The sequence below is a fragment of the Aptenodytes patagonicus genome, chromosome 8 (genome assembly GCF_965638725.1).
Source record: "Aptenodytes patagonicus chromosome 8, bAptPat1.pri.cur, whole genome shotgun sequence".
NCBI classification, from domain to species: Eukaryota; Metazoa; Chordata; class Aves; order Sphenisciformes; family Spheniscidae; genus Aptenodytes; species Aptenodytes patagonicus.
This window is the reverse complement of record NC_134956.1, coordinates 24,012,596-24,039,446: the sequence shown is the minus strand read 5'-3', so window position 1 is coordinate 24,039,446 and position 26,851 is coordinate 24,012,596. Positions and strand designations below refer to the sequence as shown.

The 26,851-nt window shown below is 42.3% G+C and overlaps 1 protein-coding gene across 3 annotated transcripts in view; it reads right to left on the bottom strand.

The window, feature by feature from the left end:
* The window catches only part of GRM7 (glutamate metabotropic receptor 7), a 317,851-nt gene that overhangs the window by 183,595 nt on the left and 107,405 nt on the right, over positions 1 to 26,851 (bottom strand). For all 3 annotated transcript variants that reach the window (XM_076346707.1, XM_076346708.1, XM_076346709.1), the window contains exon 2: positions 23,856 to 24,072. In XM_076346707.1, coding sequence (XP_076202822.1) covers positions 23,856 to 24,072 — 217 coding nt within the window. The remainder of the gene's footprint in view (positions 1 to 23,855; positions 24,073 to 26,851) is intronic.

The following is a 26,851-nucleotide window of genomic DNA, read 5'->3' as shown; positions in this document are numbered from 1 at the left end:
TCTTGTGGATCACCCATGCAAGCAGAGAATTTAGGATTGCCCTTGAAAGACTTTTCTGAAGACTTCACAAACCCAGAGCAAAATTAAGCTAACTATGGAGTCTGAAAATTCTTGTACCAGAAAACACCTTCTTGTACTTTTTCTTTGGCTCAAAAAATGGAGGTTAAAAAACACAACCAACCAACCAACCAGAGAAAACCCTTGGCCATTTGGACATGAATTAGAAGTTGAAAATGTGAATTGAAATGAAGTTAATGTGAATTCTTGGATTAGCAAATCCAGCTAATCTGGCTGGTTTTGTTTCAGAACCTGAACACATTGTGGCAACCTGGGTACTGGAGACAGCATGACTTTACCTAACTGGATAGGTCTAAGAATATGGAAAGTTTTCAGAACAAGTCTCATCTTTTCCTTCCTGTAAAAAGCATAAAAATTTCCTGCCTTGAGTCTTCCTTCAGGCTAATTTAAAATTCAAGATCAGCCAGAGCACAGCTAAACTTTTTCATCAACATGCATTGAGATATGATGAAGTTCCACATCACGTCATTTTTGCCTGAAAAATGAACTTACAGTAAAAATGATATCCTTTTTATAAATGTGTGAATTAAGGCTAAGTGAAACTTAAAACTCAAAATGAAATGCTAGTTAAACAGCCATATGGACAGATCCTGAAATACAAGGCAGGGCAAGGACCAGCGCATCTTACAGCGCAGTGATTTTGCACAGACCCGCTATATTTGACCACATCTTGTGTCCAATAGTCTCATCTAACAACAACAGCCCTACTGCCCTGCAGCCTCTTCCAGGAGGATATGAAAGCCATTATCTGAAAACATTTAGAAGCCTAAACATGAAGTAAACTTACATCACTCTGATATTACCCTCAGCGAAGCTGAAACAGCGTGGTGAAAAATTTCATCGACCTCTTCTGACCTCAACCAGTCTCGGAATATTCCACGAAACCCTTGGCCAAAGCCCTGGGTCTAACCCATGGCAGAGCTGCAGATTCAGCCTCCAGCTCTCCCCAGTGCTGGATGTTTGACTGCACGCTGTCGCTGGTGGACTGGAGCAAGCCCAAGGATGTTCTGAACAACACGCAGCACGTCATTTTACAAATAATGAAGTAGAAGTTGGGGGAGTTGTCTTTTTTTTTTTTTTATGTTTTTAATTATTATTTTAAACATAAGGGTAACATCTGTTCCAAGCAGCCTGCCAGGCAGCAGACTGAACCGACTGGGTGGTCTGCACATGAGCTAGGCCAATGGGTATATAATTTTGATAGAGTAACGGCATATTCTTACCACTCATGTACATCCTTACTCAGCAGCTCGTTTCTAAAGATCTCATATACCAAACAAATTGGTTACGGCAGCACAGTAACAAGCATCTACTCAACTTGCTCCCTTTCATGTCCCCAGGCACGCGGCTGCTCGGCATCTCTCGTCCTATCTCATCGGGTTTGTTTCAAAGCCCCGCCGGTGACACCTTCCCTCGCCTTGGCGGTGCCTCCGCCGCGACAACCTGCGCTCGGTGAGGGGATGAACCAGCTGAGCTCGGCACCACTTTCACTTCATGTATTATTCACACAGAAAAATACCGGTTTGGGGGCGTTTGCATGTGCAACTGCAGGAACGCGACAGCGGCCGCCCCTTGCCTCTGCCATCCTCCTTCCAAAAGAGAAATGCAACAAGGGCCAGACAGTGGCACTGGATTTCACAGCGTGGTGCAGCTGACTTGGCTCCCCGGGCGTTCCTGGCTGGCTCTCCCTCCCTGCCACGCCGCCCCATGCGCAGGAATAATAACCCCCGTCCTCACACTCCCTTCTGGGGCCAGGCAGAAGTCTGGTGCTATAACGCCATTAATTTATGAGGTTTGAGAAACACGGATGACCAGCGATCAAGCTGAAGATGCTGATCTTCAAGATACATCATATAACTCTCTCTCTCTCTAAATATATACAGAGATACACCCCTATGTATACACACAAACACACACATACACACACACTTTGAGGCAAAGCAGAAGACGGGAAGTCTCTGTGCATCACCGTGCAGACCGTCTCTGCGGCGTTTTTACCTCAGCCTGTTGAGGAACACCTCCACCCCGATGATGTTGTTTATGTCTGGGTTCAGCTAGAGCAAAGGTGAATTTCTAGAGGGTTTTTTTAATCACATCCTTGAAGGAATAACAAATACATAAATCTGCAGAGGGGAACAGCAATCTGTACAGCCTAACGTAAGTGTTAGAGTGTCTTATGTAACAGTCACTAATAAAAGAGCTTACAAAAAAAATAGCATTCTCAGTTCCTTGAGATAAACATTGCGTTCCTCGCTACCGTGTGACTGACTTGCACAATATTCAAAGCAACACAAGGATTCGCTGCCATAGAGTTACTGTGCAAAGCTGCAAGCTGTTCCAGAGAAAGCTGAAGACCTTACAGCAGGTCTGGGTTTTATCTGGTTCTTTTTCAATCGTTGCTTCCTTCCACCAAGATGCAATCTGCATGGCCACTCTGCCCTTTGTCTTTCCAATGCCTATTTGATTTGTTTTAGAGTAAATTATTTATGGTAGATTTAATTTCTTGGAACTGATAATGAGTGTAGCTAGATATGGATCCTTTCATTTAAAAGTCTGCTTTGCAATTTAATCAGCCTTCTCAGCCTCACCACCAGCTTTAAAGTAATGTGGGATGGTTGTAACGGCAAATAAAGAATAAAAAAAATTAGACAAAAATTAGATTAATGATTTTATCAGAAATACTGAGCTGCTCTCTATAATCAAGTTTAACCGTAATGCGCTCTCTCAACACACTTGTACTTCTCTGGGGAGGATTACATCTCTGTAAGCAACCTTGGGGTTTGTCCCGCGCTGAATAATTACATCCCTTCCCTCCCCTGACCAGGCTTGTTTCCATCCCACAGCACAGGGGCTCCTATCCATATGCATGAAGTCAGGAGAGAAACACCACTACTATTTGCATGGATTTTCCCGTTCCTAAGTGTCTTAAGAAACATTTTTATGAATGATGTGACATGACATTCACAGCTACTCCGACGATCGTCAGGCAGCCCGGCAGGATTCGTCCTCCCTGCCACCTCGCACCTGCCTCCGTGCCGCACAGCTCTGCCGGCCGCGGTGGGGTCCGACCGGTGGCCGGGCTGCACAGCCCATCGACGGAGCCCGTGTCCTCTCCCCGTCCCCGCTGCTCTGCAGCTCCCCCCGGGCAGAAGCTGCCTGGTGACCGACAGGCAGAAAACGCGCATCCCCGCTCTGCCGCCATGCCTGCTCACCGAAGGAACCTGAGCCGCGGGGCCGTTGCCTCCAGAGACGGGCAAACCCTGGGAACGTGAACTGCCTCTGCCCCTTCTGTTCTGAGCAGTGCTGCAGTTAAACTGGCCGTCTCCTGCTTCCCCTCCCTCGGTGCTGGCGTGCATCCACCCACCACACGCAGCCCAGCTCTCAGGGCAATGCCGTAGCCCGAACTGTAACACAAATGTCCTGTTTAGGCAGTTTGGGCTTATACCTAGTGTCCCTGCGACAGCCAAACACTAAAATGTTCGCATGTAGAACAAGTAAAAAACCATTATACATCAAAGGCAATCACACGGCTATCCTTTCATCAGCAGCATGTTATTCCCAGTGTTAGAATCCTTCTCCCAGTGACTGGGGCTTTTTGATGGACACAGAAGATTTGGATCAATGGAGATGGATGATCTAGTTATAACAGAAGAGAGGCTACCTATAGGAACTTTGGAGGAATACCCAAGGGGACATGAAAAACCCAAACATCGGATTTTAATCTTGTCCCTTTTCCTGTTAACATATTACCACATTTGACCAAGTTCCATTTTGCTGCCAATGTATTTCCTTGTTTTATCTTTGTAGAAAACATGGCTCCTTGACTATTTACATAAAAATTATTGAAAAGAATGCATCAATGCAAAGGAGAATGATATAATAATATTTTATTTGAATAATATAGACAAGAATAATGTACAGTATCTTAACTGATGACCGAACAGCTTCCCCTTAAATGTATTTGATTTGGGGCTGGAAGCTCAGAAAATGAACTGACAGAATCAAATGGCTTATCTCACTGAAAGTATGTCATTTTTATAGAAGAGTTAATTTTTCAAGAAAAACATCAGCTGCCAAAGAAATGAGACATTTACACTTGATAAGGATGTTTAAAGACTCGCAAAGAAAACTTTCCCCATTCCACTATAATAGGATTAGAAATCTCTCTTGCAGCTCCAAGAGCTGGAATTTTGCCCTGAACAAAAAAAGATATGCCCCCGGACCAAGTGGAAGAGAAACTGGGTTGAATTCCCACAGCTAAGTTACTTAGGTGTGTAAAAGCCATTTAAAAAATAACTTACTGTAAGTCACTAGGACTCGGCAGCCCGGCGCTGCAGCATGCAGCTCCCTGTGCTCCCTGCTCCTGGGGATGCAGGGCACGCCAGCCCGCAGGGCATCGTCTGGCGCCGGGACGGCACGCGCCTAGGCTGTCTCGGCCTCACCCGAGTCTTGGAACTGCAACACAAACACTCGGGGTCTGTCTGTGCCATGTGGTGCTGCTCAGAAATACCCAAACTTCAACCCGAGCATCTTTAGGTACTATCCAGCAGCAAGGCATCCGATGCCGCTGGCTCAGCCCAGGCACTGCCACTGCCCCTGCTCCAACACCTGCATGAGGCCGACTCCTGCCGCTGCAACTCAAAACCAGCCCCCTGTGCTCTTTAACCTGTCGTAAGATCTTGCATTTTCTTTTTTACAATAAATTTCATCAGTAAGAGATTCTTGTCGTAAACTCACAAGCCGTAAGCTTTTCCAGCTTATGCTACTGCAGTTTAGAAAAAATTTGGGGATAGCTGTATTCAAATTCTTTATCAGCCAAATGCTCTTAGTGACATCCTGAGAAAATCATTTCACTCCTCTATGTCTTACTTCTCCATCTCTAATGCGGATATACTAGTAGCCATTCACATCGCAGGGGAAGTGATGCATTAAGTCATAAATGAGGTCATATATATATGCATATACGTATGTGCATAGACACCCACACAGTTTTAGGCTGTGTGATGCTGGAGCCCGAGAAGCAAGACGAGAAACCCCTAGTCTGACATTGCAAACTGAAGACATTGCAAATGGTGCACTGATGACTTAAATGGTGCAGGGGGGACAAGAACCACTTTGACTGAAATGGTATTAATTCTTTTCTCCTTACAATTAAAAGGATATTAAAAAAATACATGTGTGACTGGAAGGGAAGAAAATGCTTTCTTTCACGTGGGTATGTTTATATAAAAAATAGTAAGAGCTTTCTAAAATAGAGATCCGAGTTCAGATGTTGGTTTCTATCTGCCATAATTCCTCACAAATGTGCAAATAAAATTACTATTCCTGAATGTCACTAATGAGGCCTTAAGAATTGTTATCTAAAATCTCAGCAGACTTCTTTATTTGAATAAATTCTGAGAAGCATTTGGTCTTCCTTAAGGATAGTCAGCACACAAATATAAGAATATATGTTTCCGTTGCCTGAAGAAGAGCTAACGCTACAATGGTATGAATTATATTCACAGCAAACAATCCAAATTAAAATGATCACGAGATCAATGACTCTGCTGTAGGTTGTAGTTTAAGCAGGAATAAGAAGAGAAGGAAAACCACGGAGTGGCACACGCCTGTTATTGATGATCTGGAAATGATGCAGAAAAGGGACCGTTACCACTGGCATCAGCATTACTCCTCACTCAAGCCCCCTCCAGTTAAACTGAAAGGCCATCGTTAAATAACCTACCTCACTGACTAAATCAACCCTTTCAGTTGTTTCATTTCCAATTTGCTGTAGCTTCAGGCTCTCTTTCTCTTCTAAGGATCTGCCCCCATCACTTCTCTGATGAAGAAGGGAAGCCCCAGATCACACCTACCTTTCTTCCTCAAGCATCGCTGTATTATCCCGGGTTTTGGCAAGAAGGATCCTTTCTGATGATGCTTCCTCTCTTCCTAAAACTCTCTTTAAACTATTTTAAGAAACTCTGGCAAGAGTGATGGGAGGTAATACCATGCACTGCTCTGCGTAAAATCCAATCGGACTCAAGAGCTTTGTACATCGCCGTCTATCATCTCCTTCATCCCCCTAACTAACGTATCTCCTTTTTGTCTGTTTTGCTACAATCAGTTGATGTTCTGGAGTGCTGATGGTATGCCAAATTACATGCCTATGGGACACAGGATTATTAACAAGGCAGGACAGATTTATTCCTGGTGATCTCCAGAGCAGACTCTGGCCTTGCTCTGCTGCATGCAAGCGCTCCCGCGTACCTCTCTACACACAAGCAGGAAGATCGTCCCAGGAATAGGCAACTTGCAGCATGAACAGCTACGAGCTGGCCTGGAACACAGCCAGTCTCCCCTCTTGCTCCTAGCCCCCCAAAATACCCTTAACCCCAACAAACAGGGTAACAAAATATTTGGCTTTTTCTTCCCTTCAACTGCACATACGAAACTAGTGGCAACAGGTAGGTCTGGTGACATCTGGATTCCTGCTGTGAAGACTGTTCGCATTGTATGAAGGTGTATCAGGGATACACCTGTAACCACAGCACAGACAGTTTGCAGAGTTTGCTCTTCCTTTTACATTTTGTATGCTTCTTGGTGAAGTGCTGGGGTTGCAGGTGTAGCTGGGCAGCGTCATGCCCACCCTCTTTCCATGGAAGATGCTAAATTTTACAATCTAATTAATTTGCCTCTTAAAGGAACAGATAGACTAAAAGCTTACACATTTGTAAGAGATGTGCAAGCTACTTTTCTGGTTTTTGTTAATCTTTGAGACACCATAACAAACTACCTTTATTGACTTGGTGTCAGCTCCTGCAATTTGCAGACGGAAATATATTATTTCAAAGACCCACGGTATCCTTTATTCATAAAGCTATCTTTAATAAAATTCAAAGGTTATTCACAGAACTGAAAGATGTTTTTCCCAAGTATGATATATGCTTTGAGAATTGCAGACCTCCTTACATGCTAGAATGCCAGTGACCACATCTATGAGCACTTACTGCCAATTACTCTTCATGCTTGTCCTCTAATTAATTTAGCCTGGCAACTGTTCCGACTCCAGCCACAGTGCCCAACACTTTACAGTTAGTCATATTGATGTAATGACAGTGCTGATCTTTGTTCTAAAACCATGTCCCCAAGTCCGTACATTGGATCATGAACGGCAGAAGTTGAGAGGGTAATACATTTTTCTTACTTAGGCGGACTTAGCTACCCAGAAAATGTTCTCCCAGGCTGTTCTAAATATGGCTCTTAGTTAAAATAATGTGGCTCTTTGTCTGATCATGTCATTGTCATATACTTTGCCTTTGAATATTTAAGATTTTGCAGTTTTCTGATCCTGTCTCCAAAGCTTTGGTTTCCTTTATATGACTTTATTTGCATATTTGGAGCTGTCAACCAGACTTTTGCTAGATTAATTCCCCAGTAACGCTCTTCCTTGTAATTCATCACATAATGAAATTCTGTACCACTGTAAACAAACCTACAGATGAAGCATACCTGTTAACCTTGAAAAAGAAATCAGTAACCGTCTGTGTTCTAGTAATAAAACACACCTAGGCAAAAGTGTGATTTTTTTTTTTTCCTTTTTCCATCTATTCCACACCACCCATTTTACAAACAAGGCTGAGACATGCATCATTTGTGAATCACAGCTGTCCTCTCTGTCCCACACAAGCAGCACATTTAGGGGTCTCCTGCAGGAACACCAAGCCATACCTAATACACACTACATTGCAGAGATGCTTTTGAAGTACAGGATAACATAATTCATTTCAGCAGACATCTTTACTTCTGGAGCAGAGAGGAAGGGAAGCTTTAAATCTACATAATTGTATGCTTTCTACTTAAAATTGAAAGCTAAATTGGAGGCAAATCCCTTAAAGACACTCTGAAGACCAAGGCCAATATCACTCAGCCAGTCCCTGACCTATTGGAGCAGCAGAAGTGGAGACCAGTGATTTACACCCGCTGGTGCCTGAGCAGTCCCATGTCCACATCGGGGGTCCCCCGCCAGCCCCCCGTGCCCTCGGCTGGTTCAGTCACCACCGTGCAGCTGACAGCCCGTGGATGCAGCCCTCTGTCTGCGCGCTGTCAATAGCGGGATCAAGACCTTAGCTAGGAAAGGATTTTCTTATATGGATTTGCCATCGCAAGCAATGCTATATAGGGAGATTGGCTGGTTAAAAAAGAGAGAAAGAGTGCTCCTCTTGGATGGAGATCAATTCATGCCACAATCGCTTAGATGAGCAAAGGACATATCTGCAAATAAGCTTTCAATACCAGACATTTTCATCCATTTTTGATATAGGATGGGGCAGGAAAAATCCTATATTCAAACCCAGCTGCTAATACACCTGTGCACATTCATGTACTAAAGAGAAAAGCAGCTTAAGTACTAATGACATCCAAATTACATCTTTCCTATCTATAATGTTTATGATTCTTGGCTCCTTTTTAAGAAAAAGATGCTATTAGAGCTTAATCAATAGCATTCTGCTTTAAGAAAGGCTTTCTGAAGCTGACAAAACAGCATAGGTTTTGCTTTGAAACCTGCTTGAATTTGAAAAACGATAAAAAGAACGTGTTTTATTTTTCATGCTAGGGAGGTCGTTGAAATTTCTCAGTAAAATCAAACAGCAACTACGAAACACGATGTTATCTTGCTTTGTTTACATGCAATGCAGGCATGAAACCAAGGAGAAGAGTTGCACATGCCGACCATGGATGCAGCTCTCCACTCGTTGCAGGGCGTGCTGCCGAGCAGGAGCGCTCGCTGAGCTCAGAAATGCTCAGAAGCCAAAGATTAATAAAAATATAATAAAATATATTCCAACAAAAATCAGGAAGATGATTCCTTTTGGATTCAGTCATTGCTTTACTCAGGGCCACGCTCTGCTCCCTCTCACCGACATGGAGCAGACATCCTTAGCACCGAACACCGCCCTGCTCAGCATTAATACAGTGGCAAAATCCGGGTCTGAAGCTCTGCTAGGAAGCGTGAGCGGCTGCCTGGGGCTGCCAGGGCCACGTCAGCTGCTGCCTCCATGCAGACAGGCAGGCAGGAGGCCTTCGGTGGCCAACAGGTTATTTGTGCAAGCCATAAATATTAATAAAGCGATTCATAACCTGGCTGAGTGCTGCACGTGCACTCCAAAGCGTTCATTTTGCTCCTTGTCAGCTCGTGTGACCCTCAGCTCTGGGCATTTCAGCTCGGCATCACCAAGGGCCTTGCACAAATAATAAGGCCCTTTAGTGGATAATTAGCCCTTGGAATTAAAAAATAAATAAATAAATAAATAAATTGCACTTCTCCAAAGCAGAATTTCTATAAAAGAGGGGTTTGGCACAGCCCCAAGCTACAGCGATTGCACAGTCTCTCCCACTGCAAGCAACTGGGTTTTGTTTGTTTTTTAAATCCTAGAGTGCCAATGATTTTTTCCATTTCCCAGTGAAATCTGAGGAAATGGCTAAGATGGCCTAGAAGATGTATTTGTTCTCAAGTCACATGAATGACTTTCTTGGACACCAGAGTTCCTGCTGTCCTTGATCCAGACACTCAGAGGCAGTAACACAAATGCAAGGATGGGAAGAAGAGTGAAGCAGAGAATGGAAGTGAAGCAGAGAAAGAACATAGCGTGGCTTTAAAAAGAGGCGGTGCTTTTAATGACTCTTGAAGTTCTCAAGAAGTGGGACTGTAAATTGCTGGACTGACTGTACTAACTCCAGCTCTTGTATTTGTTCTTGGAAAAGACTGAGAAAAAAAAAACGCATCAAAGAAACCTCGAGTGAAACAGCATTATTTGCCAGAGCCTCAAGAGGCAGAAGACTAATAAAATTGTGCAAAGCACTCAAAAGTGCTAATTGCTTTTTTAGTGCATCTTAGAGAGTGGTGGCATTATAGGGCATCTAAGTGTGAAGAACCTAGAGAGGGGCTATACTTTCTGAGAGCTTCTGTAGAGATTTTTCAAAAGACGTTTATTTCAAGGAACAGCTTGTGTACTATACACTTTGGCTGGAATATCGTGATGCTGCTTCTCTGTCTTCCCTCCTGATGTTAATAAATAAAAGTTACTTGATTACAGCAATTGGAGGTTTGAGAGGAGTTCTGGCTGTAGTGAATATTCTGTGCTTTCCTAAGAATGAAGATCACAAGAAATGAATTGGTTCATGGAATTACTAAGAGGTAAAAACTCAAACCTGGCAATATCCAAGCTCAAATCCATCCTGGCTTGGGGTAAACGGGAAACTGTTCTTATCACTCAGTTTGAGCTGGCAAAGTAAGACCAATTTTAATACACAAGTGTCCAAAGAAAATATGCCTCATCCCAACCTCCAAATAAATGCTCCTCTATGATAAACCAGCCAGCTCAGACCAGAGATGAGTTATGTACCAAAGTGAACAGTATTACTTTGGGAGCACGACTCCTCCTGGGATTTTGTCTCTGATAAGGCACGTCACCAGGTTACTGCATGACGGCAACAGAGCTGCATTTTTCAGGGTTGTCAGTCTCCCACCTTACATGAATGCTGAGGCCACAACGTTGAGACACACCTATTTAAGGCTGGATTGATTTCTGTACGTACAGAGCAATTGCATCTCCAATCAATTTGAATGGAAACCACAAATGCTCGGTTCCTTGGAAAAAAACCCAAGGCACTCATGTTCCTTTATATAGATTCAGATGTCCCAACGTAAGACTTCAAGTGGCGTTTGGTTTTGACATTGAAATAGGCAGATACTAAAAAAGCCCTCCCAAGGAATAATAAAAGAAAGCTTGGCAAAAGACACATGCTGCAAAAATGAAGGTCATTTCTTAACCGGAGTCCACATGTTATCCAGCGGTGATATACCAGCAGTATAATATTAACTCACCAGGAAAAGTTTTTAGACAATCTGTCTAGACTTTCTTTAGCTTGAGTATAAAATTGGCTTTAAAAGAAATATATAAACAGCAATGAAAATTCAATGAACAGCTGTCAAAAAAAGCTTCCTGCTGTTTCACATCTGCACCCTGCACTCTTCTTAAAACATGACCATTTAAGTGAAATCTTTCATTTTTTAAGCAGAAAAGCTGCTATATTTGGGATTACTGTATTGCAAGCTCACAGTCAGCTTCCCAACTTGCCAATGTAGAACTTAACCAGAGAACATCTCTCCTAGAAAGCTCTGATCTACACAGCTCAACATGGGCCTTCGTCTTGAGGAAGCAGAGTCACTAGAAATAATCATAACTGAGTATAGTCACACCTTGAGAGTACACTGGGCTTGGTCCCGCTTGCTTTGAAGTGGTCTTTTCACCGGTGCAGTAATACCACCGATGCCACGATGCAGGGGTTTAGGTAGAGAAGACACCATTTTACAGCAGAGCCAGAATTTCACCAGCTGAAGGAAACTACTTTTGACTCGCCCCAGATGGGCAGAGACAGCAAGAGAAGACCCACTTCTCCTCAGGGTTGATGCAGCAGCAGGTACAGTAGAGCTCCGCAGAAGCTGGCAGAGCAGACGGGCAGGAGCACAGCTGCCTCCTCTCTGCTCTGCTCAGCTTGAACGTCAGTCCTGTCTTGGGGGGCTCCTGGACAAGCAGAACAGGCGGGGTTCCAAAGGACAGCGCTGGGGACACTTGTGAAGAAAGAGAACAAAGTGATTTTAGGAAAAAAAAAACCCTATGAGGCTGGAAAAGGAACAAAATATAGATATAAGATAAACTGAGAGTTAATTAAAGGGTTGATTAGACATGTGGATTAGTGAAATTAAGGGGAGAAACAAAATGCATTCAGGGAATTAAATTATAATTTATCTTCAACCAATGCTTAAAGAGAGTATTTTCTTGATCGTAGCCTGAGATAGCCACTTCCAGACTTTCCGCATCTGGATAAAATCTTCCATCGTAAAGCAGCTACCTGAAACACTTCTACTTTTTATTTTTCATAGGAAGCCACTTTCCCTTATCCCAGAGCCGGGCCATCGGCAGGAATGTGCTGGTACCCAGAGAACCGGCTCACCTAGCACCGTCACCGTAAGAACGTGGCACTCGCTCTTGTGAAGCAGCACCAGGACGTACGGACACACCAGAGCTCAAGCTCAGAAACGGGGGAACGGTCGATCAGAATTGCTCCCTGCCTTAGGCGGGTGAGCAGAGCAGCGCGACAAGCTCCCAGCCGTTCTTCATCGGCTCTTTTAAATCCTACATCAGGCGGCATTTGCCTAAAGGAAGGCAGCAAGCTCGCTGGGGAGAGGAGCTGGAGCCCCCGAGGGACCCACGCTGCAGCCGCGTTTCCTGCAAGTGATACGCGTTTCACAGGCTGCAAAGACAATCTGTGTCTAACCTTAAGCAGAACATCTTAGTTTAAAAACAAATCTAGACTACAGATGCCTACTCTCTTTGTCATACTGGGGCTCTCCCAAACAAACAGCAACCCAGGGAAGTGTTGCCATTTATCATGAGTAAGGAGACAGCTTCAGTGTGTATTGCAGCATCCAGTGTCAGCATAAAATCCAATTCAAATTTCAAATTAACATCTGTATGAGTTGCCTTTCTAGTACCCAAAGTTTAATCTGTTTCTTCTCTGTGTTTACACAATGAAATACATGTTAAGCCTTTTTTTGATAATAAAATAATGGAATAATTTGCTTTTTTACCAACTTTTCATTATTAACAGGCCAAAAATGATGTGAACAGGGAATACTGAAAGCCCCGTGATTCGCACAGGGCGATTTGCTGCTAGCACGTCAGGTTACGTGTGCTGCTGTAAACACCTGCAGCATCGCATGATACAGGACCAGCCGAGGCACCTGCCTGGAAAGAGGGAGGGGTATTGTCAGCATGAGGTTTTTGTTTAAATAATGAACATTGGTAAAGTGTTAAAATAATGCCAATAGTCTCCATTATGAGAACAAGCTAGATGGCCTTCTGATTCCTTACAGATTAAAAATATATGAATATTGAAACACCAAAGAGAAAGGAAACAGAACAGCCTGAAATATAAACTGTGTATGTATATCTTCCCATCATCCTGGCTATATGTGTAAACCACTTAAAATGCCATATTGCAGTTCATATTTTCAGCTCAGATATCTTGTTGAATATACTAGAGCAAATAGTCTGGGTATTTCAAACACTGCCTTGATAAATAACTTTCCTAAGAACGTGTAAGAAAAGAGTATAAACTCCATTGATCATAATTTACTACCTGCTATGATTTTGCAAAGCGGGGTGCATATACCCGGTTAGAGTGACTCTCTCATTGATCTTTTTTTTCTACACAAGGAAGCTGGTCTGAGGAAGGCTTAGATCGCTTTGGAGACAGACCGGGGAATATTTTTGGCATGCCTGAAGATCACTAGCAATGCATGAAAGTCATCTTCCAAGAGTGTGAAGGGTTCAGGACGTTTGTCATCCTCTGTTGTCTGAGGAAGGATAAGGAATGAAGAAGGCAGGGGAGGGCGCATGATGGAAGAGGCATCTTAGAATTATTTATGTGCTGCTACTCCCCCACGGCTATGAAAGCTGTTCTTTGCATTAGCACAAAGTGAAAAGGGACTGTGAAGTATGGAAGGTACAAGATGAGGCAATATTTTGTATTTCCTCCTGGGATGCAGGATTTCAGTGACAGAAACTGGAATAACTTACTGCGTTCGATTATATATTACCCTTCAGATTCAGAAATGCATTTAGAGCTGGTCCCAAATGACGTTCCAACAAATTCATCCTACTTTGCAAAACAGACGTATCCCATGGGAAAATCTCAGTGTAATCACAATATTTCTGTTTTCCGTGGGGAAAGTCAAAATGACAGCAGGGGCTTCCTCTGCAGAAGGTTTTCATGAAATTCATTTTATTCCTTCAGGAAAACTGACAAGACGCTTTGCACCACACACTGGAATAGGCACTGTAGGCGGAGGTGAAATGGGAGCCAGGATTCACAGGCTCCACTTCTCCCCCCGGGCAGGCTGGGAGGCAGGAAAAAAGTGTAGCGAGGAGCGAAGGCACTCAGATGCAATCATCTAGGAAGTCTGGTTTCACTGCCCCCTGGCAGAAAAAATGGACTTGGGAAAGAATTTTTAAGTTTTCACAATCAAAGTCAATTCTGTTTCTGAAATCATTAATTTTTTTGGTGAAACAAATATGATTTTCTAGCCCACTCTCTATGGCAAGTCTTCCTTACCTATAGCGGTTTTTTTTCCCCTGCTGTGACTCAATGTTTCCCACCCCAGCCACTTCTATCAACCTTCATTTTATGGCCTTTCATCTCTCCTTCTCCTAATCCTCATACCTGTCTTGCTGTTTCCACAGACTTGTTCCTTCCTTTTATTGTTCAGTAAATCTGAACTCCCTCCTTTCCCCCAACTCCTCCCCAAAACAACGTCAGCTTTTGCACTTCACTAGGACCTTCTCCTCAAGCTTCCTAATGCACATTAACATACTTTTTGTCCCTTCCCCTAACATTCCCACCACCATTTTTTAGCAAATGTCTATTCTTCCCAGCAGAAGATGGATGCAGAACAAACACGAATGCTCTTGCTTTGATTCTGGTCCATACTGCTATCTTTACCAAGAGGAAAGTATTACCCTTGAGATGCAGAAAACCTTTCAAAGAACAAATGAGAAAAACTGGATCGGGATGACTAACTTCCTGAATCTGTATCAAACCAACTTCTTCGCTTCTGCATCATGGGGCATGCACATTGCAAAATGCAGGAGCATTCCCCGGGGGTGTCCAACTTTCCTGGTAAAAATAAAGGCTCAACAATACACGTCTCTGCTTTGAAATAACGAGGACTTAACCAATCAATTGTTTTCAGCTGATCCACGTGATACTTATTCACATAACCCAAAAGCAATGTTTTATTAAATTTGGGGTAACATTTTTAAAGATGCTGGCAGTTATTTGTTTAGTAACAAGAATTGCCTATTTCAATTTTATTCTGTCCTTGAAATGCAATCTCCAAATGTTCAATAAATGCCATAAAAAGGCAGATATTTATGATTAAAGCGACTTACGCTGTAACTGTGACAGCAGCCTGTTACAGCTATCCAGTAATACTTCGCCAAGAAACCAGCTGTGTGAGATCATTCAGGAGGACGGAGTGCAAGTTTCTGCACGTATCAGCATGGAACTGGTCTCAGATTTCACATAAGCAGATGCAAAGGTAATCATAATGTCATATCTTTACCGCTTTCCTTCTCCCCAAACTCTACGTTATTGATTTTTCATTCGTCTGTTTGAGAAGGAGGAATTACTCAGACCCCTGCTAGTTCCATCACAGAATTATAACGCTATTCGGGCAGATGGGCTTCTGATGCTGCAGTGCTACCAGGTACGTACCCAAACCACGTGTTCCGAACGCCCATCAGCTTCACTGCTTTCCTGAATAAGATCGTAAGAACTCTATAAATCCACACCAGCTATTTATCTTCAAATGATGACAAAAGATAGGAAGATACATATATCACATACATACCAATGTTTGGATGTATTTGGTTTTAAATTCAAATTCTTTAATGACATGTTTATATTTGGTGCCTGCACCCCCTGTGTAGTCAAGAGAGAGAAATAGATGTCCAACTAACTTAGGACATCTGTTATGTCTTAGGTAGGGAGATGCCTCGCTAAAGAGATGACGATTGCATTCACAATGTTTTGATAACCTAAAAATACAGGCAGGTGCCTAGAGGGTTTCTCAACATCTAAGCCGGGCACCTAATGAGTTTTACCCAATATCACAGGGAAGTCAGAAGTCCAATCATCACCTTGAGGACATCACCCATTCACTCCTCTAAACAACATCACTTCTCACAAGCTATTAAAGAAAGCCGCAGCAGCATAGACCATGCACACAGAATAACAGATTTGCTTTGCAGAGATACACTTTGCTTTTTCTTTTCCACTGTCAGAAGTATACTATTTAACTCTAAATGCAATCCAAAACACCCTTGAGGATCAAGTCCAGTGCATCTTCTCCTAGATCAGTTAGAATTAAAAGAAAATCCTATTAAACCTATTAAACCTGACAGACTGCAGCACACAACACAGGTTGGTACAACTTTAGAAGGCAATTTTTCTTGACTTTTTTCCGAAATGACAAAACATTTGTTATTTGACAAAACATAGGAAGGAAAATAATAGATTTCATAACATTGTTATTTAACATAACATCACTGAATACCAAAAGGGACAGCTGCATAAATATTTGAGAAAAATAGAAAGAAAAATGGAAACCACTTGAAGTGCTTCGATATAAATGACTTTATTTCATTAGTGGTTTATATATTTATTTTTGCTATATATGACCCAGACAACAGGCCCTCAAGTAAATGAATAAAGGCCGTTCCCATCAGAAAGTATAATCATTTAACACAATCAAAGACAAAGGAGCAGCCCTGCACTGCTGCCTCTCCATCCCCCCAAAGACCTCCACCCCTTCCTGCGGACACCAAGCCGCCCACCAGGCAGAAAAGCACCAAAGGGAGCGTGGTCTGCAGGACCAGTAATTCACTGGGAATCATAGAATCATAGAATCATTAAGGTTGGAAAAGACCTCTAAGATCATCGAGTCCAACTGTCGACCCAACACCACCACCCACTAAGCCATGTCCCTAAGTGCCTCAGCTACTCATCTTTTAAATACCTCCAGGGATGGGGACTCCACCACTTCCCTGGGCAGCCTGGTCCAATGTTTCACCACTCTTTCAGTCAAGACATTTTTCCTCACGTCCAATCTAAACCTCCCCTGGCGCAACTTGAGGCCATTTCCTCTCGTCCTATCGCTTGTTACTTGGGAGAAGAGACCGACCCCCACCTGGCTACAACCTCCTTTCAGGTAGTTGTAGAGAGCGATGAGGTCTCCCCTCAGCCTCCTTTTCTCCAGGCTAAACAACCCCAGTTCCCATCAGTTCCCCAATTTCAGTAGAAAACTCCATAAACCTCGGACTGTGCTCTATACCCTCGAATTCCATAAAAGCACGGGGGTCTGTGACCCTCCCGAGAGCTGCTGTTCCCTGAAGTGGCAGCACCTGAGGTACATGCTAAACACCACTTTGACAATGTCTGGTTTTCTTAGGATGGTTTTTGGACGGCACTTCAAAAACATATTTGTAGACCAATGTGTCGACACGTAAGCTCAGCTGATTGCTCTAACTGAAATGCTATAGAGGGTTTCTGCCCCTTGGGTTATGGCAGAGGGAGATCCAATGAACGCAGTTTGCAAAACGTTATTCCTTCAGCTAAACAAATAAATAGGCATCACGGTGGACAGTACAACATCTTAGCCCATCTTCTTCCAAAACAATGACTCATTCAAATGAATATTCGAACAGTGACTCTGTTAAAAGTTGGGTTCTGTTGGCTGCCACAAAGAACAGAAATCATAGATCATAAATTTTGGGCATCGTTGGATGATGTGTGGTATCACCCATTGACAGAATGCTGTGCAAAGCTTCACTAATAAATCGTAAGTATTTGTTAATTATTAACACAGCCAATGCAATCGTTGCCCACCACAGCACATCACAGTGACGTCACTAACTTTTTTCACCTTCCTTTCTCATTTTTGGGCTACTTTTAACCTTGGGTTATGCTGTAAAGTGACTGCTCCTTGTAATGAATATTCTAAACCCATTCAGTAGGGCTTTAATGGATCAAGAAAAAAAGAGAGATGTTTCATTAACATCAGAATGTAAGACAAAAAAAAAAAATCAGGATTTTCTACTTGGCAATAGGAATCAGTACTCTATTTGAGATATACAGACAGAATAGTCTCCTCTCCCTTCTTAAAACAGTTGTACAACTCCCTCATAGCAATGATTTAACTCTCTCATGTTATCCAGCAGTAATTTGTGCTAACGGAATTCCCAACAGACAGCACAAAAAATAAGTTCTGTTACAAAAATGCAGATTCAGGATCATAGCAGGCAGTTGAACAGACCTACAGGAGCCTACAAAAATGCTGTGTGAATCACTGAGGGATGATACAGCAGCTCTTGGCTTTTAACAGTGTCAGCTTCCATAGACAGTAAGTACCAAATTAGAGCACCATATGATGATATACCACATTGAGGATTTCACAGAGAGTGTCATGAGATGATTCAGATCACCAAAAACCCGAATCAAAAGATTCAGATCTTTATAGAAACACAAGTCAGGGTAGAAAACAAATACCAAGGCTTTAGGAAAAGCTGTCATATTTTCAAATTTATGTGGCTAAAGAGGTTTGAAACAGTCTTTGCTACCAATAACAGACCCATAGAAAGTATTTTCTGTAGGAGGTATTTAATTGTATGTAGGTAATTTGTAAAGAAACCAATGCATTAGGAGATTATACTAGTTAATGCACAGATTATAACAGCATGCAAAAAAAGTGGTTCATCTGATTTAGGTGGAGCGACACTTATTAGACGTAAAGGCAATGTGTCTCATATAGGTATGTACATGTGTGTATACATACGGTTTTTACTAGCAAATATAAAGTTGAGAAAAACAAGATAAAAGGGAAAGTCAAGTGTAAATGGGGGGATAGAAAAGAAATACTGTTCAGTATCACTGCCGAAAAAAAAAAGGAGAAGGATTCATAATTTCAGGCGTCTCTTCTTTGCCCTGACAATGAATGTTTTTTGATGTTTCTTCTGTTTCTAAGGAAATTCAGCTCCTGCAGCTTGTGCATCTAGGCCATCCCTGCTGCATGCAGATGTTCTCAACCTTACATTACAGACGTCTGCGCTGCACTCAAGGATCATGCAGACAGAAGAATTAAAGAAATTAATATTTCAAAAAGTCTTCAGCAAAAAAAAGAGAAAAAAGATAAAGAGACTGTTGCAAGTGTTGTGCTTCCTATGTTAAAGTGGATTAAAGTTTATTCTGCTTTTTTGTTCTGTCAAGGTGATGATAGCCTTTTAACAAATACGACACCGCAACTAAAAGTCTTCAGAAGAAACTTCAGTATATATAATCATATCAGCACACTGGTACAAGAGCTTTAATCCTTTTTTTTTCATGTCTTTAGTACACAGAGAAAAAAGACATGATTTTCCAGAATTTTTCTTGTCCAGTCCTTCCAAACGGCTGAGAACATCATCATCTAAACTAATTAATTCTTAGTTTGTAGGTTAAGATGCTCTGTTACTGACACGCTGCTCTGTACAATACAACAGGTCTAGTTTGTGCAAACAAGCAGAACTGTGCTCAAAATCAGCCTTGCTGAGCGGACATACTTATTTCTGAGATGGCGTTGGACAAGGGCGCTGTGGAAAGGCAGAAGAAAGAGGTGAAGGTAGCAGACGTACGGGTTTGCAGAGCTGGGCATCCCCTTCCTTACACCATTTGGGCTGCAGCCTGTGGAGTGAGCACCAAAGTCTCCACAAGCAAAGCAGCCAGTGTACTCGTCTGTGAAAATGGGTGATTTTTGGAGAGAAAAAGATGAATAAATGCATACTAAATCTTTCATTTACCTGTTAAGAGGCATTCAAGTGGTCTTTTGCGAACAACTTCAATATATATATTTCTTACAGATAGCAATTAACCTTCTGGTACAGATTAATCTTTAAAAAAAATCAAAGATTAATTAATATTTGAAATTCAAGTATTCAGTAGTTTAATTAATAATCTGAAATTGTCCTTTAGATTTTCCATAATTAGACCATTCCCCTAATTTATTAATCCCACAGACTGCAAAGCATGTTTCAAATCTTCATCTCCTGCCACAATGACATATTCAAACTCGCTTGAAGTACTCATAATAAAAGTCACTTTGTGAAGAATTATTAACTCAAAGGATCAAGCAAAGTCTTTATATACTAAAGCATATTTGAAAACTAAGCAAGGAAAGCACTGTCTACTCATCCTCACAATTCCTAAGATCTTGGTTGAATCAGAAACAGGTTTGGATAAAACACTGAATTTAGGATAATTAGCTGCTACAGATTCGAGGCCAAAGATAATAAATGTGCTGGTACCTATGGATTAAATCTTCTTTTCTGCCAAAATACACTGATTATGAGATACAAGGCCATTGTCTGAGAGCTAATAATGACTGCTTATTGCCGGTGTGTCTCAAACTTCGACCGATTACCTCTGCTCCGGGGCTGTTCCTGCTCCTGGCAGATGCGCATGGTCCTGAGGGACCACGTAGGGGAGAACCGACACGAGGACCCCTGCTCTGACACCTCTCCCAACGCCATTCTTCTGCTCATTAAAAGGGGGTCACGGGGGGCAGGATTCACACTGGCTCTGAAATCCCTACAGCCAGGAAAGCTCTCAAACAGCAAACTGCGGCCAACGCTGCATCATCTTGTCACAGCCTAGGCAGCATGAAGAAGCCAGGACTAAAACCACCTGGAGCTATATATGCACCTATTGCATTCCCTCATTTGCACCAGGTTACAGAGCTTATTGTGCCACTACTTCGTTTGCTTATTTACTTGCATGCTGGGCTGCTGGGTTTGAGAGCAGAGGATTAGCAAGTCCACCTGCACACAGACGTGGTGTTTTTGCAAGTCTCGCTGCAGCCTTGCTGGGTTCTGATACCTGCTTTGAGCAGGCAACTGTGGCAATACACACAGCATCCAAACCCTGAGCGAGAACAAAGCCTAAACACAGAAATTAAATGGACAATGCTTTAAGTATAGCACAACTCCTCCTGATGAACATCACATGTTTTAGCTAAGTGGAAAATGAGATAAACCGTGCCTTACCACTTAAACCCCTCTCCTGTCCTCCATCCTCCCCACGTCCCTGCAGGGTATGCTGAGTATGCCCTCCGAGTTGGGAAGAACAGGTAATCCACAGCCTCCTTGATTTCCAGAAGAATTGGATCTTTTGACTAAGGAAAAAACTTCCTCCCACTGCTGTTGCATTTCTGTTGCTTCTGGCATGAGTTTTCTAATTAGTGTGAGTTTTGATTGGCGCCCCAAGCACCACATTAATCTACTCGCATGGCAGCAGCAGGATCGTCACGAGTGTGCTCTCCCATCCCTTCCTCCGCGTCCCTGCAGTGTTACAATGGCACAGCACACATCGCCGTGCTTGACTGCTTTTGCAAAGATACTGCATAATTACACACCTCAGTCAGGCCACGTATATTTGGACCCATTTAAATATATTTAATACTTGAAGTACACTGATCTTGGCAATACTTCTCTATCTTGTGAAACCTCCTGTCCCTTCTGTTCCTCATTAGAGAGGACTGTTCACTTCATGCATTCAGACACGACCCTTGACCACTCAAATGTTTTTAAATAGATAGATCAAGAGCTACTAACGACACCACAGCCATGAGTCAGTAAAACCACTGCTGCTTATCGCTTCTTCAGGAGGCTCTTTCCAAACCCTGATATTACAGCAATCACCTGACAGCCTGGTTAATCATTTCTTTTGCATAAAATGTCCCCAAGGAGGCACAGCCACATCAAGCACCAGGAAAGCAACCCCAAAATCACTGCACCCTCAACACCATCTCCGTGCACGGGCAAATCCCATTGCAACGTGACCCCCCAAAAACAGCACCTGGGAGATGGTGACAACAGATCCCCGAAGTCGGGGGACAAGGTGCCATTTCCCTGTAGGGGATCAAGGTCAGGGACCTATATCTCCAGGCAGCACTGCTCCATTAAATAACTAGACAACACGATCTTCTTACACTTCCCAGGGTTTTAAAAACTCAGGGAACTTGTTGACAGGTATTAAATGCCCTCAGAACTTCACCTAAGCCTTATCTGTGTAACACAAAAAAGTTCAGGACAGCCCTAAGAAGAAAAAGCGGCTGTACTGAATCAGAGGCAGCACCAGGGATTGGATTATTCCAGTTTCCAGATAAGGCAGGCTGTGTGTACGAAGGAAAGTTTATGCGCTATCCCTGTTAGTGTCTTAATCTTGTAGGCGTGACCTATATCACCCTGCATGCAAAGCTGTTTTACGCAGGGTATTCTTTTGGTTTTATGCTTTATTTTTTATGAAGGATGTTGAATTACATGTTGACCATATGAACAGCTTCTATCATTAATTTAATTCTACAGAAGGTCTGTAAAATAATGCAGTATTATTCAGCTAGAGTTTGTCCTTGACATAGAGAACATATTTCTGGTATGATTTTGCAACAGCGGATATTTGTAAATAAAGTATGAACACTGGCATTTGTCACTTCCTGCAGTATTAAATCCAAAACCATTTTCTTTAATACCACATAAATATGCATTTGAACGAACAGACAAATTATGTAAATATAGCTTCCTTCTGTGATATCAACATAATGAAACAATTCCGGATCCCCCCTCTAAAGCCCCTTTTTTCTAAGCGCCGCTGTCTTCTCCACTCAGTCCTTGGATGACGCTGCCAAGAGCGATCCGTCAGCTGCACCGTGGCAGCTTGGGAGCGAGCTGATGTTCCACCTTACAGATAACGCAGGCAATCTGCAAAAGCAGAGCGTATGCTGTGGAACCAGCTTTGCAACAACCGAGGAGATGGAAACCTCCGATGGCTGCCTCAGAGCAATGCCTGTCCCGTCCTAGTCCTTTCCTTTCATGCACTTACTAATCTGGCTGGTGATTTATGTAATTAAGTGAACTGTGGATTGCATTATGCTGTTTTTATTTAACGCAATGCCAGGGCAGTTACAGGGTGGGAGATCTGTGAGTTCATTTTGGGAATACAATAGAGCTTATTCTTGTGCAGTGACGATGGGTTCCCAGTCAGGATATATCATTGTACGCTTCTGGAGATGGGCCTTGCATATATCACCAATAACGAATTACGTCTTCCGCTTATTTTTCCTTACCGGTACAGGAACCAACTTCAAATATTTCAGTTTTCAAACCTTTATGATTCTGGATTGCAAATCAGCTTGCCATGGATTTATACCTGTATTCCCTGAAGTGCCATCTAAAGTCCTCCTATGTTCTGGTGTCTCTGGGGAAATTTAGAGCTATTTACCCTGAAGAGTAAGTTACCCGGATAAGGGTATGAGCACACTGACGCAGCAGTCACACCTTCAAGACAGCTCTGCTCTATGTTTTGTACCAGAACAGGAAAGCAAGCTGTAAAATTAGTGACTTCTGTCAACAAAATTATCATGGTTCAACTCGAGACCATAAGCCTGACCCAGCGCAAGACACAGGATTTCCCTGTCCTCTTGGAACGTCTCTCACTGACAATGACATTGTCCAACACAGTTTGGCCTTCTTGGGACACCACTGAATGAAACCAGTAACACGAAAAACGTGATGCATCACACCAAAGGTGTGATGTGCCTCGCACCATACTGCTGAGTTTGTTGCCTCCATATCCCAGACCAGTAATCTTTGAGCCTTCAGGTAAAAGATTATGAATTTTCTCAACTGAATTGGTCAAGAGAAACGCTAAAGAAAAGCAATACAAATCAGGCAGCGATCTGAAAGGTGAACAGCAATAGTATGACACAAGTCAATGTCTGGTAACAAGCAGTCTTCACAGAATTTCTAGCTGTGGAGAGATAAAAGCTCAGCATTTTAAAATCTGTCTTCTACCCATGTCAACATAATATAATGCCGTCCAGTGGAATAGTAGGAGCTTGATAAAACTCAGAGTTTTCTATTTTCTCCAGAAATGACTGAAAAACCACTAAGGTTTCAAACTCTCTGAAACTCCTTAAGCAATTTAGGAATGAGAGTATCTAGGAGCCATTACAGAGGCATTGCAAAGAACCGGAGCAGCTTTAGAATCAAATATATGTTCTAGAAAAATAATGTAACATTTGGTACAAAATAACATTCATTACTTCTATAGCGTTTGCTGGAGGGAGGATGGGCGTTGCCTACCTGCCTCTCTGGAAATTTGCATGAAGGACTCGACTCCTTTTTCTCCATAATTCCCTTCAGATGCCAAAGTGGACACATAATTCCATCCCAAAGCTTTCACAATGTCCACCATTGCTTGTGCTTGGAAGGAATCTGGTGGAACCACACGTGAGAAGAAATCATAGCGCCTGTCATCACTCAACTCTGGTGCAGTTGAGGCATAACTGATTTGTGGGATCTGTAGAAAAAAATAATTTCTGATAAATATACATATTCATATACTCATTGCACTTCTTGCAGCAGTTAGCTAAAGCAGTTATCTTCAGCTGAGCCTCGGTTCGTCTTTGTTGTATCCATCTGTATTTCTCCACCATGTTCCTTTACAACATACAGGTCAAAGAAACAATCTTTTCATTGACTTCAAGTTACACAAAAAAATCATTAATCAATGGAAAACAACTGTATATGTGCACATTCATAATTGCTTCCTTTCAGGCAATCTTAATCAAATACAGCACACACAAACAATTTTTCTCACTATGTCCTTTTTATTGGTGTTCTGGTTTTACTAGCATCAGGTTATTTGGGATCCTGAATGCAACCAAGATTAAATCTATACCTGTCATCGCTGGCTGAAAGCCAGAAGGACCCTTCATCAGTTTTTGGAGGATGAAGAAGCTCTTAAACATTAAACTGCGACTCCAGATTTAAACAAAAAGATGTTTATTTTTGATTCTTTCTGATGAAGAACAATCATGAAGATTGCTGAGCATGGACATCTCTGTCCCACAAAGACAACCTGGTCACGATTCAGCTCTGTCCTAAAACTCTGCCTGCCTATGACAAACCAGCCCTTGCTTTTCCTTCTCACGGCAGAGTGCGAAGGAGGCTGACGATTACTTTTTACAACAGAGAGACTAGAATATTGTTCAGGGCTATTTTCTCCTTGACAACAAAGGTCCCTAAGCAGTTATCAAGCTGACAGCATGTTAATCCCAAAACACATTATGCAATTGTTTGAGTAACAGTCTGGGACTGTTCCTTAAATTAAGGAACCTGCCATAATTCTCACTTGAGATGCCAAGGAGGGAAAAAAAAGATTCGCAATATACACAAACATGATCATATATAATGATTTGAGAGTTCTAGACTGTGGAAAGGTCAGTATTTCATGCCTCAGTACAAGCATCTTCTGCATTCTCATATTCTGTCTCTGCACAGCATTCCTACAAGTATTTATTAGCTCTCCCGCCTTCTCAGAAGAATAAACATCGTATTTCCCCAGGCTCAATACTGCAAAGGGCTCGGCGCCTTCGTTTCCCACAGAGGTCAATAGCAGCTGAGAGCAAACGCAGCGTTTCCACAGAATACACACTATATCTGTATATCTGTATGTACATTAACAACTACTACAGCAGAGTAAAAGCAGACCTGTAAAGCAAAACTGCTGCTGAAGACCCAGCAGATAAGTGAATTTATCCAAACCATCCATAATTATTAAATACCCCAACATTTGTTGAGACATGTTCCTGTTTGTGAAGGTAATATCTACTGATTTATTATAAACCATAACGAATCGTAACACATGACTTATTTAAGATCCGTTTAGCTTCATCCAGCATCAGCCTAGAGTGAAACATGGCTCGTGGCCCTTGCTCAAAGCCCTGCACCGGCGGGACCCCTGTGCAGGGAGCGTGCTGAATCGGGGCCCAGACGTAGTACCACTCTTACTTGGTATGAATTATTAAACCTAAACAAACACTTAAACTTTCAGTGGCTGCTCAGGCTGTCACTGTGGATGTTGGAGAACTGAATCCCCCGTCACTTGGCATGGTCTTTCCTTCGGACGTGTCATGTCACTCCTTTGCATGTCCGCTGGTTTTACAACCAGAGAGGTGGCTAATCAAGCTGAAAGCTGGGATGCTTTAGGTTTTTAATGCAAGACAGCAGTTGTCTACAAAGCCTTGCCAGATTTATTTTAGATCTGTGGCTTGTGTACAGCACGTTGGCAGCAAGACCTTCCAGTGCTCCAGTCACAGAAAATTTAAAAAGTTAAATTTGAGGCTGCCGGGAAGAACACAGCATGGTGTTGACCACTAGTACATGATTTACTTGCTCAGTATTTCACCTAGGGGCCAGAAAGGCTTGGGGACCACTCTCAGAGACAAATAGATCGATTAGACCAATTTATCAGGGTTCTTTATTTTTAATCTACCTTAGGGATGACTTTCAGCTAACACCAACTACTGCGGTTGCACAGCAAATGCTGGGCACCCTGGCCATCAAAAATAATTGAAATTCCTAATTTGTCTGTGCCTGTAATTGCTGTTGCAATAAATGATTGGTGACATTTTAGGATCGTTCTCTTCTCATTTGCACAAAGCAGTTAACGGAGCTTGCTCAGCTGCTTATCAGCTTAATTCATCTATTCATTGGATGGTATTATATTAAGTGGAACAGTTAACCAGGCTGACTTTATGGGTGCTGTATACCCATTATTAATTAGACAAGCATCTAGTACACAACATACAGTCCCACACACAGAGCCGTACTGAGATAGCCAAGTGCTGGTTTTTTTAATTATAAATAAAGGAAAGGATGAAATATGAATTTTTGACTGTGGCAAGTGTTTGTATTCCAATTTGCCAACAACTGCTTTTTCAACTAAAAATCAAAAGGAGCATATTCTACACTTTTACAAAAAGCAAAGCGTCTACAGATTTTGCTCTATTGCTTATATCACTAAGAAGACTTCTTGTTTTTTTAGTCTTTTTCCTCGGTCCATAAAATATTAACCACTTCTGGCTGTTTCAATCACTTGCAGTATAAAAAACATATGGGGGTTTTTTTACCAATGTTTCTTGCAGGATATCTAAAAACAACATAAAGTTATAGGTCTGAGTAGAATTTTCATAAGATTTTGTCTGAATACGGGGAGAAAAGTACTTAAATGGATACAATATAGACTGCAGCCCTTAGAGTTCAACTTTGCCCAGTATGTCAGAGCATGTTACACC